The sequence below is a fragment of the Protobothrops mucrosquamatus genome, unplaced genomic scaffold (genome assembly GCF_001527695.2).
Source record: "Protobothrops mucrosquamatus isolate PMUCROS unplaced genomic scaffold, P.Mucros_1.0 scaffold_177, whole genome shotgun sequence".
NCBI classification, from domain to species: Eukaryota; Metazoa; Chordata; class Lepidosauria; order Squamata; family Viperidae; genus Protobothrops; species Protobothrops mucrosquamatus.
In genome coordinates this window covers 1,945,030-1,958,707 of record NW_015386253.1, presented here as the reverse complement: position 1 = coordinate 1,958,707, position 13,678 = coordinate 1,945,030, and the positions used below count along the sequence as shown (strand labels likewise).

Genomic DNA, 13,678 nt, shown 5'->3' with positions numbered 1-13,678 from the left:
ACCACAGCCACTCGGTCTTGGAAGGGTTGAGTCTGAGTCTGTTCCTCCCCATCCAGACCCGTACGGCCTCCAGGCAACGGGTCATCACGTCAAGGGCATCGTTGGGGTGACCTGGGGTGGAGATGTACAGCTGAGTATCATCAGCGTACTGATGGAACTCCACCCCAAAGCCCCGAATGATCTCTCCCAGCGGCTTCACTATCTGCTAATGTTTACAAGGAACTTTTCAATATATGAATATACCTCTATCTATACATCTATCCATCAGTCCATTCATCTTGTCTCTCAATCTTTGCCCATAAATGCACTAAATATATAAGTAAGGTGAAAAGGTCCTATCAACTTCTTACATTATGACCAGCATGAAAATATGCTATACCTCATCACAATTAGCATCTGTCATACTTTTGCCATAAAAACCAAGCTATATTTTTAGAAAAGCATAGGTATATTCGATAGGTGACTGCATACAATCAGGTTTAATTTGGTACTTACTGAGGCAACAATGAGTTCCTAATGAGGCATAGAAGTTTGTTGTTTGAGTTAAGATTCTCTTTCTCTTCAGTGACGACCTTGTGGCTTAGAAGAAGCGAAGTAGTTTCTGTGAGCAACCGCAAGCTGAAAAGTCTCCATTCCACTAGAAAAGTCAATGTAAAAACACACCACACATCACAATTGTATCTAATTAAAGCAAAAGGAGTGTCTTAATTGATGTGTCTGTATATTTACCATTTTGACTGAAGACCAAATAAATTAAAGGTGGCAGGACATAATCCATAATCTAAAGAGAAACATAATGAACGTCTGACTTAGATTACTCATACATTTTAAAAAATTGAAATCTTAAACTTGCAATCTCTATTCAGTTCCCCATTATAAACTTTATAAAGCTATCAGTCATACTTAATCATATCTATAAGAAAAATTAACCTACTTTGCTTTTTATGAAATAAAGTAACAATATAAAAGTTAATAGATAAGTTGTACAGATGGATTCTTTCTATATTAAAGAAAACATGTGATTTTCATTCTGAACATGTATCTCTGTTATGCATTTTATTTTTTTATTTTCAGTATTAGTACAAAATATTTTTCATATTTTATTATGCTTACATAATTTACATTATTTATTCAAATAAAATGGGGGCTATAAGTTCTTGTCTGATGAAATTTTCCCTAGATCAGTAACTGAGGCATAATATGGCCATGAGGATCAAAGACTTATTTTTTAATAAACTGAAAATGCCTATCATAGCTTTTCAGATCTTTGAGGATTCCAACTATGGCTCATTTTTCCACTTATCCTGACTGAATTCATAACAAATTATTTTACAAACATAATGGCTGAAGTAAAAAAAAAAGATTTTAAAAAAGATTGTTGAACTTAGCAAAATGATATCTTGGGAAGTAAAATTCTTTATTGCTTAAATCAAAAGCATAGCAGCTGTGATAAGAAAATAAATAAATATTATAAAATGGTGTGAATATACTTGTCAGCTCTCTTGATAAAAATCAACAGTGATGTAAAAAAAATTTTTTCTCATGAAAGTATACCCAAGGACTCTAAATTTCTTAATCCCTGTTTTGACAGGATGATTTCACTGCTGATCAAGATTGTGATCTAGAGTTATGTATTTTGAAATAGCTCATTTCAACTTTGCATATAATATCAAGTGATACACAATATACACAAACTAAACATCTTTTTATGAAATAAAATCATTTACTGAAGCCAAAAGTCCAGAAAAAGTATACCTTCAAACCTGAGGAAATTATTTTTTGTCATATGAGTTATGCTCAATATATTTCAACTGCGTCTTATTTCCAAATATTATGTTTTTAAATATTTTACTTGTTTGTCATCATCACTGTTGTATGGGGTACATTGTCATTGTGGGAACTGATACCAGGAAAATTAAAGTTAGTAAGTCAAATTAATTCAAATAACCTTTACGGGCTCATAATTTTCAGTCCACATTTTCCAATCTATTAGATATTTGCTAATTATTGTCAATCCAAGAATTGCATTCAGTACATAAGTACCCTTTGGTCAGAATGCATATTTACTTTAACTAATTGCAAAACAACTACTGGGTTTATATTTTTAATTCAAGACTGTCTATCATCCATATTATTCCCTACTTTCCTTAATTAATACAGTCAAACATAAACCACCTGTTTCAGTCATGAAATATACATTTTGGCTGCCAAAATCAAACACAGAACTTGAAGCACAGAGCTTGGGATCCTTATCACTCCACCTCTACAGAGAATTCCACAGAAGTGGGGAGGAGGGAAGAGGATATTAAGATATGTGCTTGCATGATTTCAATTGCAGGCATGGTTTGGCAGGGAAGTCTTTTGGCTAGCCCTCAGCTTGCAGCTTGCAATCTTCCCTGATAGCTTCCCATTGGCTTTTTGGGGAGGCCAACAAAAAAATTGCAAATGGCAAATCATGTGATTGCTGGGCACTTGGCAATCGGTCAAAGTGCAAATAGATTGCAATCATGTGACCATGGAGGGAGGCTGTATGACATTTTGTAATGGTCAGGGACTTTCGTGCTGTAAATCATCCTTTCCGAGGTTGTCATAACTTCAAAATGTCATTAAGCAAGGACTACCTAAATTTGTCCTTGAGGTTTGATCTTTACTCAAAACAATTGTATAAAAGTCCCCTCGCTGATACAGCCAGTCAACAAAAGAAAAATTAAAGTTTGTATTATGTAAAACTATAGTCTATTATTAAAAATTGACATAAGTCACTATCAAATGCATAATATCAATTTTTTTTCCAATTTTGTACAAAAATGATGGCAAATTTTAAACTACAAAAACTTTACTCAAAAATAATTTTGAAAGTATTTCATACTAAATTCATTTAAGACAGTTAAAGCCATTACACCTGATTAAAAACTTGAAACACTAGTAAAAGTGCAATCAGTAAGCATGTATCTATTTAAGGTTGTACCACCACTTACTGTTGAATAGTAAAGTATCAGCAATGCTGGATGTTGAATTATTGCTTCAAATATTAATAAAACAGTCTTAACCAGTTCTTCCGAAGCTGTTTGGCCTGTTTGGGTGAGGGGAAAAAGATAATATATATTTCAGATATCAAAGAAAAATGTGTTTATAGATGGTAAATAACACTATCTTGAAAATACTTACCTATTGCTCCATCCAAGTTAGTTTCACCTGAATCTATCAATTTGATAAAATTCTGAAGAGGGAAATGTAAAAATCAATGTATATTAACATATTCTTTCTCACTTTGAAGATTTACACAGCTGCTTAATAAAAATAATATAGAATGTCTACATAACAATGATAGTAACATGGAAAAAATAATACACAAAAATAAAAATAAAATGAAATTAAAATAAACATGAAAATAAATAAAGAACATGACTTCCTAAAAAAGGAGAGAATATACTATTGCAGCCTTAGTATTTCAGATTTATTACTTTTGTCACATAATTTTGAAGTTCTGACATTATAGCATGATGAATGCCATTGGGTACTGAATTAGCATAGTGAGGATTAAAAAAGATAATTTCTAGATAAAACCAAAGAATTAAAGGTATATTTTATTAGTAGGTAATAAATAATAATTTTCTAAAGAAATCCTGAGATTTAAGATATAACTATGAAGAGATTAGTTCATTAAAAAAAAACTGTGACTTTCTATTATTTATGTCTCTCTGAGGATGTACTCTATGGAAGTAAGAACTAAAAATTAAATTGATATTTAAGAATAACCTGAATAAATCACCTGAGAACAGGCAAAAATAAAATATTAATGCTATGGGAGAAATAAATACCTTCCTATTATTCCCATGGCTTTTGTATTGTTTATATTTTAGAGAAGCAAAATCTAACTGCTATACATATATTTCTTAATTTTTATCAGGTCAAATAATGAAATAGTTTTTTGAATTTGGGAGAATATTAGAAAAATGATGAATTTGACACATTATTTATTTATCTTTGTAATAGAAAAGTTGAGATAGTGCTCAAAGTATAACTTACAAATACAGACTACATGTGAGACAAATTAAGTACTTTATCAGTCAACTTGTAACATATTAAAAATCCATTCTGTTCATTATGTCAAATACATCTGCATTTGCATAACCAGCCTCTCTTTAGTTTCTCCTCCTTCTCTTCATCCAATGATTAGTCTAGCTACTCCATTTCACTGATGAACTGAGCTGTAGCAATCTTTTAATAAAGTTTACTATAATCTGATGAGATATTACAAGATCTTGACTTGGAGCTGCCACAAATGTGTCTGCTACAAAATTCCTGTTTAGAAATTGTACTTGATGCAGCTTAAATTTGCATTTACCATTCTTACAAGTCCACTGCTAATTTTCAATAATAATAATAATAATAATAAAAATAATAATAATAATAACAACAACAACAACAACAGATTACCTCCCATCGGCCTGTACGCTCCCACAGGGTGGGTCTCCTCAGGGTGCCGTCGGCCAGACAGTGCCGGCTGGCGACCCCAAGGGGGAGGGCCTTCTCTGTGGGAACTCCCACCCTCTGGAATGAGCTGCCCCCAGAGATCAGGGTGATCCCTGATCTCCCTTCCTTCCGCCGCGCCCTAAAGACATGGCTATTCCAACAAGCGGGACTGGCCTAGGGCAATTTTTAGAGGGGTTTTAATCATATTTTAATTAGACGATATTTAAATATTTCTTCTTAATTAATTTTAATTCTGCAATTGTTATTTATGTTTTTTAAATCGATTGTCAGCCGCCCTGAGTCCGCAAGGAGAAGGGCGGGATATAAATTTAATAAATAAATAAAATAAATAAAATAAAGTTGGAAGGGACCTTGGAGGTCATTTAGTCCAACCCCCTGCTCAGGCAGGAAACCCTATACCATTTCAGACAAATGGCTGTCCAGTCTCTTCTTTAAAACTTCCAGTGTCGGAGCATTCACCGCTTCAGGAGGCAGATTGTTCCACTAGTTAATTGTTCTAACTGTCAGGAAATTTCTCCTTAGTTCTAGGTTGCTTTTCTCCTTGATTAGTTTCCATGCATTGCTTCTTGTCCTGCCTTCAGGAGCTTTGGAAAATAGCTTGACTCCCTCTTTATGGCAGCCCCTGAGATATTGGAACACTGCTATCATGTCCCTCCTCGTCCTTCTCTTCGTTAAACTAGACATACCCAATTCCAGCAACCGTTCCTTATATGCTTTAGCCTCCAGTCCCCTAATCATCTTTGTTGCTCTTCTCTGTACTCTCTCTAGAGTCTCAACACCTTTTTTTACATCACGGTGACCAAAACTGGATGCAGTATTCCAAGTGTGGCCTTACTAAGGCATTGTAAAGTAGTATTAACACTTCATGTGATCTTGATTCTATCCCTCTGTTAATGCAGCCTAGCACTGTGTTGGCCTTTTTGGCAGCTGCAGCACACTGCTGGCTCATATTTAGGTGACTGTCCACTAGGACTCCGAGGTCCCTCTCACAGTTACTACTATTGAGCAAGGTAGTATACTATACTATACCTGTACATTTGGTTTTTCTTGCCTAAATGTAGAACCTTGCTTTTTTCACCATTGAATTTCATTTTGTTAGATAGCACCCAGTGTTCAAGTCTGTCCAGATCCTCCTGTATTCTAAGCCTGTCTTCTGGGGTGTTGGCTATTCCTGCCAGCTTGGTGTCGTCTGCAAATTTGATGAGTTCCCCATCTATCCCCTCGTCCAAATCATTGATGAAGATGTTGAAGAGCACTGGGCCCAGAACAGAGCCCTGGGGCACCCCACTACACACTTCCCTCCATGTAGATGCGGTCCTGTTGAGGACCACAGGCTGAGTACGGCCGGTCAGCCAGCTATGGATCTATGTGGTGGTTATGCTGTCTATCCCACATTTTTCTATCTTGTCAAGTAGTAGATTGTGATTTACTTTATCAAACAATTGGCTCACAAATGCCAATACAAAGCAAGGTATCCTCAATACTTTGTGTATATGGAAAAGGAACTTGATGAGCCAATGGATTTCTGAATTTTGAGTGGCTTTTCACCAATACTCCGATTTTATACAGTGCACATGTTTTTATTTGAGGAGCTTACTTCAAGATTTTCATTTCCACTGCTGACTGGATCTAGCCTATAGATCTCCTAATCCAACTCTCTTTGCTTTGGCCAAACACACTCTCACTCCTCCTTGGAGAGGTTCAGAGGTTCAGTTTACTCATACTAGCAGCCATCATATATAATTTAGAGCACATTTCTAGGAATCAAATTTCACCAAAATTAAATTGTTTTTTAAAAAAGAACTCTGCAATTTTTTTGTGGAAAGAGTCACTCCTTTTTCCCAAGGATATACTAGAGAGAAAAAAATACTACATGAAATTAAGATATTTGCATCTAATATATAAGAATAAATATTGTTAATAAAGATTGTTTTTATTTTCAGTACATTCACCATATTTTAAACAATATGAATGAAAACTGTTACTGACCAACAAAGTTCCATAGCTGCAAAGAAACTCTTCAGTTACAACTTGAGGGCGAAATATCTATATGCATTAGAAAACATAATAAGTATTTGAATAATAAACATGTTTATACAACATAATTTAAATGTCATTTAATTACTGATAAACAGTCATTTATTAATTATGGAACTGGACCATGGAAGCAGTGGGCGAGCACGCATATGTGTACAACTCCACTTACAGAAGCAGCATGCATGAGCGGCAGGTGCGCATGCCCGCCACTCAGGCAAATGGAGTTGCACACACGTGCGTGCTCACCTGTCACTCGCGCAAAACCATCCCTTCTTTCCCCCCAGCTGGTCCACAAAGCCAGAAAGGTTGGAGACCGCTGGTCTAACAAGCAGAAAAAACTGTTTGGACTTTTAAAGTTTATATCAAATTTACATAGCTCGCCATCTCATGAATGTTATTTTGGGCAGTGCAAAATAAGAACAATACAATTATAAATAAATTTGTATAACCCTTAAACATTAAAATTAAAACATTGAGAAATGCGCTGCTGAGAAATAAAAGAATTCTAGAATTAAAAAGGAATGATCTGAGACTTGGGTAGCATATTTTTTATAGTATGACAAAGATAAGGTTTTTTACAGGACAATTAATTTGAGGCTAATATTTTAAAAATCGCTATGTCAGAAGTGACACTGAGTTTATAGAACAAATAGAAGCCCAGACTGTGGCTGAAAATGCTTTTACGATTCTCAGCATAAGAAGCATTTTATGGGGAAAAGGAGGAAGAGAGAAATAGTAAATCTATCAAAATTTGTTAGAACAAGAACATGGAGAGTATAAAATGAAAATAAGAGAAAAATTAGCTGCAGAGGAATTTAGTTTTCAGAGGTTTTTGTATGCATGCTAAGATTCAATGTGGATATTTTAAGATAATATTTGTAACTGAGCAATAAAGGATAAATGTGAAGTTGAATTATAAACAAACAATGAATATGTAATTGCCAAAATTTATAAATTCCTGGTGAGGACAAAAAATGTCCTCTTTGAAATGGAGAACAAAGAAGAAGAAGAGTTTATGGTAAAGTAGATTTAGAATTTTGGATATACAGTACAATAAATATTATGTTGACATTATGTTATAGTAGAACTTCTATAAAATGATGTGCTGCTGGTATATGGTTCCAGAAAAATTAGCAAAAATGTGTACTTCACATTTATGTTGGAAATGTAGGCAAAACAAAAGATAATTTTATTGTGATGGTTGTAAAAAAAAATCAAATGCATTTTGAATAGAAATATATACAAAAAAATTAAGAACCAAAATCCAACTGAAACCAGATTTTCTTTTCTTGTTGGGCTTAATGGACAAGACAACTAGAAAAAAAGCCATGAGAGACTATTTTTTTATATGATCACTACAGGTAGTCTTTGAGTTACAAGTATAATGGAGCCTGCCCATTCCACTCATAATTCAAAAACTCGTAGAGTGAATCTCGTACTTTGAACAAGGTCACTCCCTTGCTCGTTAAGATGCACATGAGGTATCTTAGGCTGGGGAAGACCGGGGGGGGGGGCTAATGATAGATAGACCCTCAAGGCCTCCCCAACTCACTAAGATAACTCATGCTTCCCCCTGCGCTGGACTCACCCTAAAATGATCCGTCTCTTCTCTGCCGCGGTTTCTGCTTTTGAAGGAGAGGAAAGTCAATGGAAGCTCCTGGGTGCCCGTAATATCGCGCGAGTTCAGGCATCGATCCTCTTTTGCAAAGAATGGGAGCCTGAACTCTTGCGGTATTTGCTCCTGCCGCCAACTCCTTTTCGCCACTGCTGGAACAATTTTCACCAGGACAGAGACCTTGGGGAAACTGGAAGCTCTGTCTGCATGCAAATGCATGCTTAGAAACAGAGCGCCTTGCTTTGTGGCCTCGTTTTCACCAGAAAAAGCCATTTCTCAAGCCCCTTCCTGGCGAAAACAAGCCTCCAGAGCGAGCGCACCTTGCTATGTGGCTCAGTTTTTACCGGAAAAAGCCATTTCTCAAGCCCTTTCCTAGTGAAAACAAGCCTCTGGAGCAAGTGCTCCTTGCTCTTTGGCTAGATTTTTGCAGGAAAAAGCCATTTCTCAAGCCCTTCCTAACAAAAACAAGCCTCTGGAGTGAGTCAGCCTTATTGAGAACAATCCTGCTCGGCGTCTCCATTTCCTTTCACTCAGAAGGAGTAGACAAACTCAAACCTGCCGTTTAAACATCTTTCATCCGAACGGAGACCTGAGTCACATGGAATTTCAAGCAAACACACGGAGCATTCATTTCCATTTCTGAAGTGCCCCACTGCAGACACATGGACTTTCCAATCTCTCTCAAGTCTGCATTTGGGTAAAAAGTGTTTGAGCAGCAGCAGCTTGAGCTTCTCTGCTCCATCCCGAAGGAAGAAACCGGAGGCACAGAGCAAGATTGCTCTCAAGAAGACGCAGATGCGTTGCGTGTGCCAGCCTTATTGAGAGCAATCCTGCTCTGCGCCTCCATTTCCTTTCACTTGGAACAGAGAAACTCAAGCCGCTGCCGCTCAATGAATGAGGAGGATGAGAAGAATGGTGAGCCAGCCAGCCAGCCAGGCAAGGACTAGGTTGAAATTGAACAGAATTAGGTATGATACTGGAAGAGGTATCTCTGCCCTGTATCATTTGAGATGGAAAGATTCCCCTTGTTGCAATTGTGATGCTTATATGCAAACATTAAACATATTGTGCAAGATTGTCCACAACTTGCGTTCTCTGGTTCCCTAAAATATCTGGACGAAGATATTGGCAGAGGCAATTACCTGGATAGCTGAACTGGACATCCAATTATGAGGCCACAACCATATTGTTGTAGGTGTTTTGTATATAATTACATGGATAGAGTGTATATGTTTACTTTTCTTCTGTCATATTCTCATTATACGCTATATAAATAATAATTGATCAGCAATAAAGAAACGGCTTTGGCTTATTCACAGAGTTGTTCTGGTTCCTTGTCCTTGAATTCTGTTTACTTAATGACCCATGCAGTTGCTTAGCACATTGTAGTCATTAAGCAAAATGGTAACATGGGCATTGTGCTTAATGACCATTAAATGATCAAGATTCTGTTTCCAATTGTGGTTATAAGTTGTGTACTATCTGTACTTCAAATAGGCACAAATGGGGGTGACAAAAAGCCTTTTATCTTGCCAATTCGTATTATTCATATTATTCCCTAAGGGCTTCTTGTCTTCCTTTCCTTCCCCTTCCAACAGTAGTCAAGGGAAGCAGACAATAAAAATAGGCAAGAAGTAGAGAGTACAATTCTCTAAGTATCCATGCTAGCTGATTATATTTGATTATCTTGTCTATTGATCTAGAAAATAAAAATTATGAATGCATAATTTACATATCTGAAGAATTCTTGTGACAAAACTGATCAATGTTAACAACTGATGATATCTCACAATGACCAATTTTAGAGTGAACAGTAATGCCACAAACTGGATTTAATTAGATTTCCTTTCCTTTTCTCCCATCTTCTGCACCTAATTCCTTTTGGTTACTACTGTAATCTTACCTTTCTTCTGCCATTTGCAAATTGATACTTTCTCCAAAAGGGAATAACATATAGGATAGAGGCAAACGCTTTCCAAAAGAAGTCAGCAAGGTAATAACAATTGTAACATTGTAACAATACCTGAGATGTCACAAGATGAAGTACCACAGGCATCATTGGAAGACATCCTTTCAGTTGTTTGGCCTGAACTGTTGATGGATGTTTGCGTCCTGATACATTGGCTAAAGCAGCAAGAATTTCCCCTACAAATTACAACGATCAGAGTATTAAAAGCAAGCATCAGTACTTTTGCTATAGAACTAAACTATAAACTATGGTTTTCAAATTCCTATAGATGATTTCTCACACAACATACTAAGCCAAAAAGCAACCAATTTTTGGCATAGCACAAATTTGATTCACATGTTCCAATGAAATCCACTGACCAAAATGCAACTATTACTTATCTGAAGCTGGAAGTTGCTTTAGTCTTATTCAGAAGAGCATAAGTTCTTTTTCTTGCATTGAGTTTGATAGATTTTTTCTTTAGATAATGTGCTAAGAAGTGAGCTATACAAAGTACATGAACATAGCTAAAAACATTTTGAAATCTAGTAAAATTTTAACTGAACAGCAAAAATCAGTTTGCACGGCCAAATTCAGGCTTAAGTGCAATCAAATTTTAATAAGCATTTCTATACTTAATATGATTATGCAACACATCTAAAAATGAAATCTTAAATGAATTTTAACTACAGTGGTACCTCGGTACTCATTGTTAATTAGTTCTGGGAAGCGCGATGAGTACCAAAACCAATGAAAACAAAGTTTTCCTATAAGGAATAATGTAGTAGGTCACAAGCAGACAAAACCAACAAGTTCTAGCTTGCCCATCAAGTACCAAAGAAACAATGGACATACACACGCGCACGCGCACGCACATACACACACTCACATCTATGAGAGGAGTCAAAGGTTTTAATAGATATATAATATAAATAATTTAAATCAACAGTTAAACAATTTCTAATAAATTTCGACAACTTAGCGATTTAGGAACGCAGCAGGAAGCAACGTATTACCAGTATTAGTGCATTAAAGACTTACTATTTAGTTCAAAAAAGAAAAAGAAAAAACACTTCTAAGGAAGAAAGAACTAAAAACTGGCAAGGCAGCTGACTGCTTAGCCATCCAGCTCTTCCATATTTCTCATTATGTCATTCAGAGCATATTAGTTCTCAATTCTATTATTGAAACAGAATATAAAATTACGTATTTCTTTCAGAAGCTGCTACTCCTCATATGCATGAGATGCAGAAATGTCCAACTATTCAGGTCAGAAGTGAAAAGAGAAAATAAGTGTTTAAGTCAAGGAAGTGCCAATTGAGATTGTGGCAGGGTTGTCATACACTATTGTCATCTCAACTCAAACACAATTTTCCTGAGACTGCACAGGTGTTATACACAGATGATCCTCAACTTACAATCGTAATTCGGACTAGAATTTCTGCTGCTATGTGATACGGTGATGTCACATAACTACATCACTTAGCAATGGCACTCCCCATTACCAGTATTAGCATAAAACCCAATCTCATCCAAGCCATTCCAGGCTTGGTCCCTCCCAGTCCCAGCAACAGCAAAGTAAGGGACTGCTTCCTCTTTAGCTTTGCTTTTTTCCTTTCCATTTCTGGTGTAACTTCAAACAGTTGCTGAATGAATGGTCATAACTCAAGGATTATCTGTGTGTCATGGAAAAGATCTAGTTCCTTTAAGAAGGAGATGACACGTGCATGTCTGAAGTGCCCTCTTCACTTTAAATCCAAATAGTTATGTATCTCTGATTAGAGGATTCCTTTTATATTGATTTAGTACAGTTAAACTTGGTATAGTTTGAATTGTCGGTTGCATCTTATAAGAATTTCTACCCCAATTTGTATTTGCTTTATTACATGAAACTTTTATACAGTTAGAAATGTTATACCTGTTCTCAAATAAATCCAGTTCATCTTTTCTGTAGGTATGCTTTATAGCTGTTCTCCTCATACAAAATTCTATTAACAGCCTCATACGGTATTTTATCTTCCTAGCTCCATAGAAATGGAGTTCTCATGAATTATTTACTACTCCTTCCTCCATCTGCATATTCCTCCAAAGCCTCTCATTGAGGCTCCAAGACAGCCATATGTTCTTAAAGGCTTAGGAAAAGTACATCATGATTTTCCCAGGTCAGCTGCATATACTTTAAGGCAGGGGTCCCCAACCCCCAGTCCGTGGACCGGAACTGGGCTGTGGGCACTTAGGAACCGGGCTGTGCAGCTGGAGGTGCACCATCCACCCTCATGAATGCGACAAGTCTGCAGGGGTCTGGGCAGGGGTGGGAGAGTGGCAGGGCAGAAGCCGCCTTGCTCCGTGCAAGGTCCTCCAACGGCTGTGCTTGTAAGTGGTTTGCAACATCTGAGCTCCGTGTCCTTCCTCCTCCTGCTTCTTCTGCTATCTCTCCTTCTGCCTCCTCCTTCTCTTCCTGCTCCCTCTTCTCCCTGCTGCTGCTTCTTCCTCCTCCTCTTTTTCTTCACTTTCCTCCTCTCCTCCTCCCAACACCCCAGCTGGGCTCGCGCTCCCTTCTTGCAACTCTCCAAGTTTCTAAGACAAATGTGTGCCAGCCCTGCTTGCAACCAGGGGCTTCCCCAAAGCCTCATTGGAGGGGACCCCCCCCCAAGGTATGTGTATGTGAGGGTGTCTTTCTCAGGGTGCAAACGGGGGCAGGGAGAAACAACCTTTCATCTTAAGCATTGCATCTCCAAGGGATTTTCTCTCTCTCATCTGCACCTTTTCTAAGACTGCTGGGCTCTGTTGCATTTCAACTGAAGTTTTTTGCTTTTATTTTGATGCTCTAGGTCAATGATGGCAAACCTTTTAGAGACTGAGTGCCCAAACTGCAACCCAAAACCCACTTATGTATCGCCAGGTGCCAGGTGGGTGTGGCCCACTCAGCGGGTGCAGCTAGTGGGCTTGGCAGACTGGGTGGGCGTGGCCACTGGATGGTTGTGGCTGCAGTAGTCATGATAGATTGGGTGGGAATGGCCGGGGTGGGCGTGGCTACCTTGATGTTGCTTATGGGGAGGGACCCTGTGAGAGCCAGGCAGGGTTGGGGGAGATCCAGGGGTCTCTGACGGGTGGGATGGTAGGCTCCCCACTGGCGGCTTCAGGTGGCTTGCCTTAGGCCAGTGATGGAGAACTTTTAGAGACCACTTGTGCTGGGGTGATGGCGCGTGCCCACAGAGAGGGCTCCACGTGCCACCTCTGGCACGTGTGCCATAGGTTTGTCACCACTGCTCTAGGTGCCTCATATTTATGTAACATCCTACCTGCTTTTCAAGGTTTAATTTGGTGTATTTTGTATGTGTGTGTGTGTGTGTGTGTGTGTGTGTGTTCCTCCTTTCTTCGTGCACTCCTATCCGGCTTGCAATGGGGGAAGGGAAAGAGTTTTGCTGTAAGGCTGAGTTTAGGACTGTCTCTTTTCCTTCTCACTTTCTTAGAAGCAGAAAGTCACTGGTCTAATCTAATATAATTATAGAAATAAAGTGCATTACTTATTTATTTATTTGTTTGTTTATTTAGAAAATTTACAATAAATGTAATACACT

The 13,678-nt window shown here is 37.7% G+C and overlaps 1 protein-coding gene across 1 annotated transcript in view; it reads right to left on the bottom strand.

Annotated features, from left to right (window-relative positions):
• Positions 1-13,678, bottom strand: part of ULK4 (unc-51 like kinase 4) — a 173,271-nt gene that overhangs the window by 87,906 nt on the left and 71,687 nt on the right. The window contains exons 23-28 of the mRNA XM_015822838.1: positions 10,173-10,294; positions 6,487-6,543; positions 3,169-3,220; positions 2,979-3,073; positions 730-781; positions 496-637 (exon numbers count right to left, since the gene is read on the bottom strand). Of these exons, the coding sequence (XP_015678324.1) occupies positions 496-637; positions 730-781; positions 2,979-3,073; positions 3,169-3,220; positions 6,487-6,543; positions 10,173-10,294 (520 nt within the window). The remainder of the gene's footprint in view (positions 1-495; positions 638-729; positions 782-2,978; positions 3,074-3,168; positions 3,221-6,486; positions 6,544-10,172; positions 10,295-13,678) is intronic.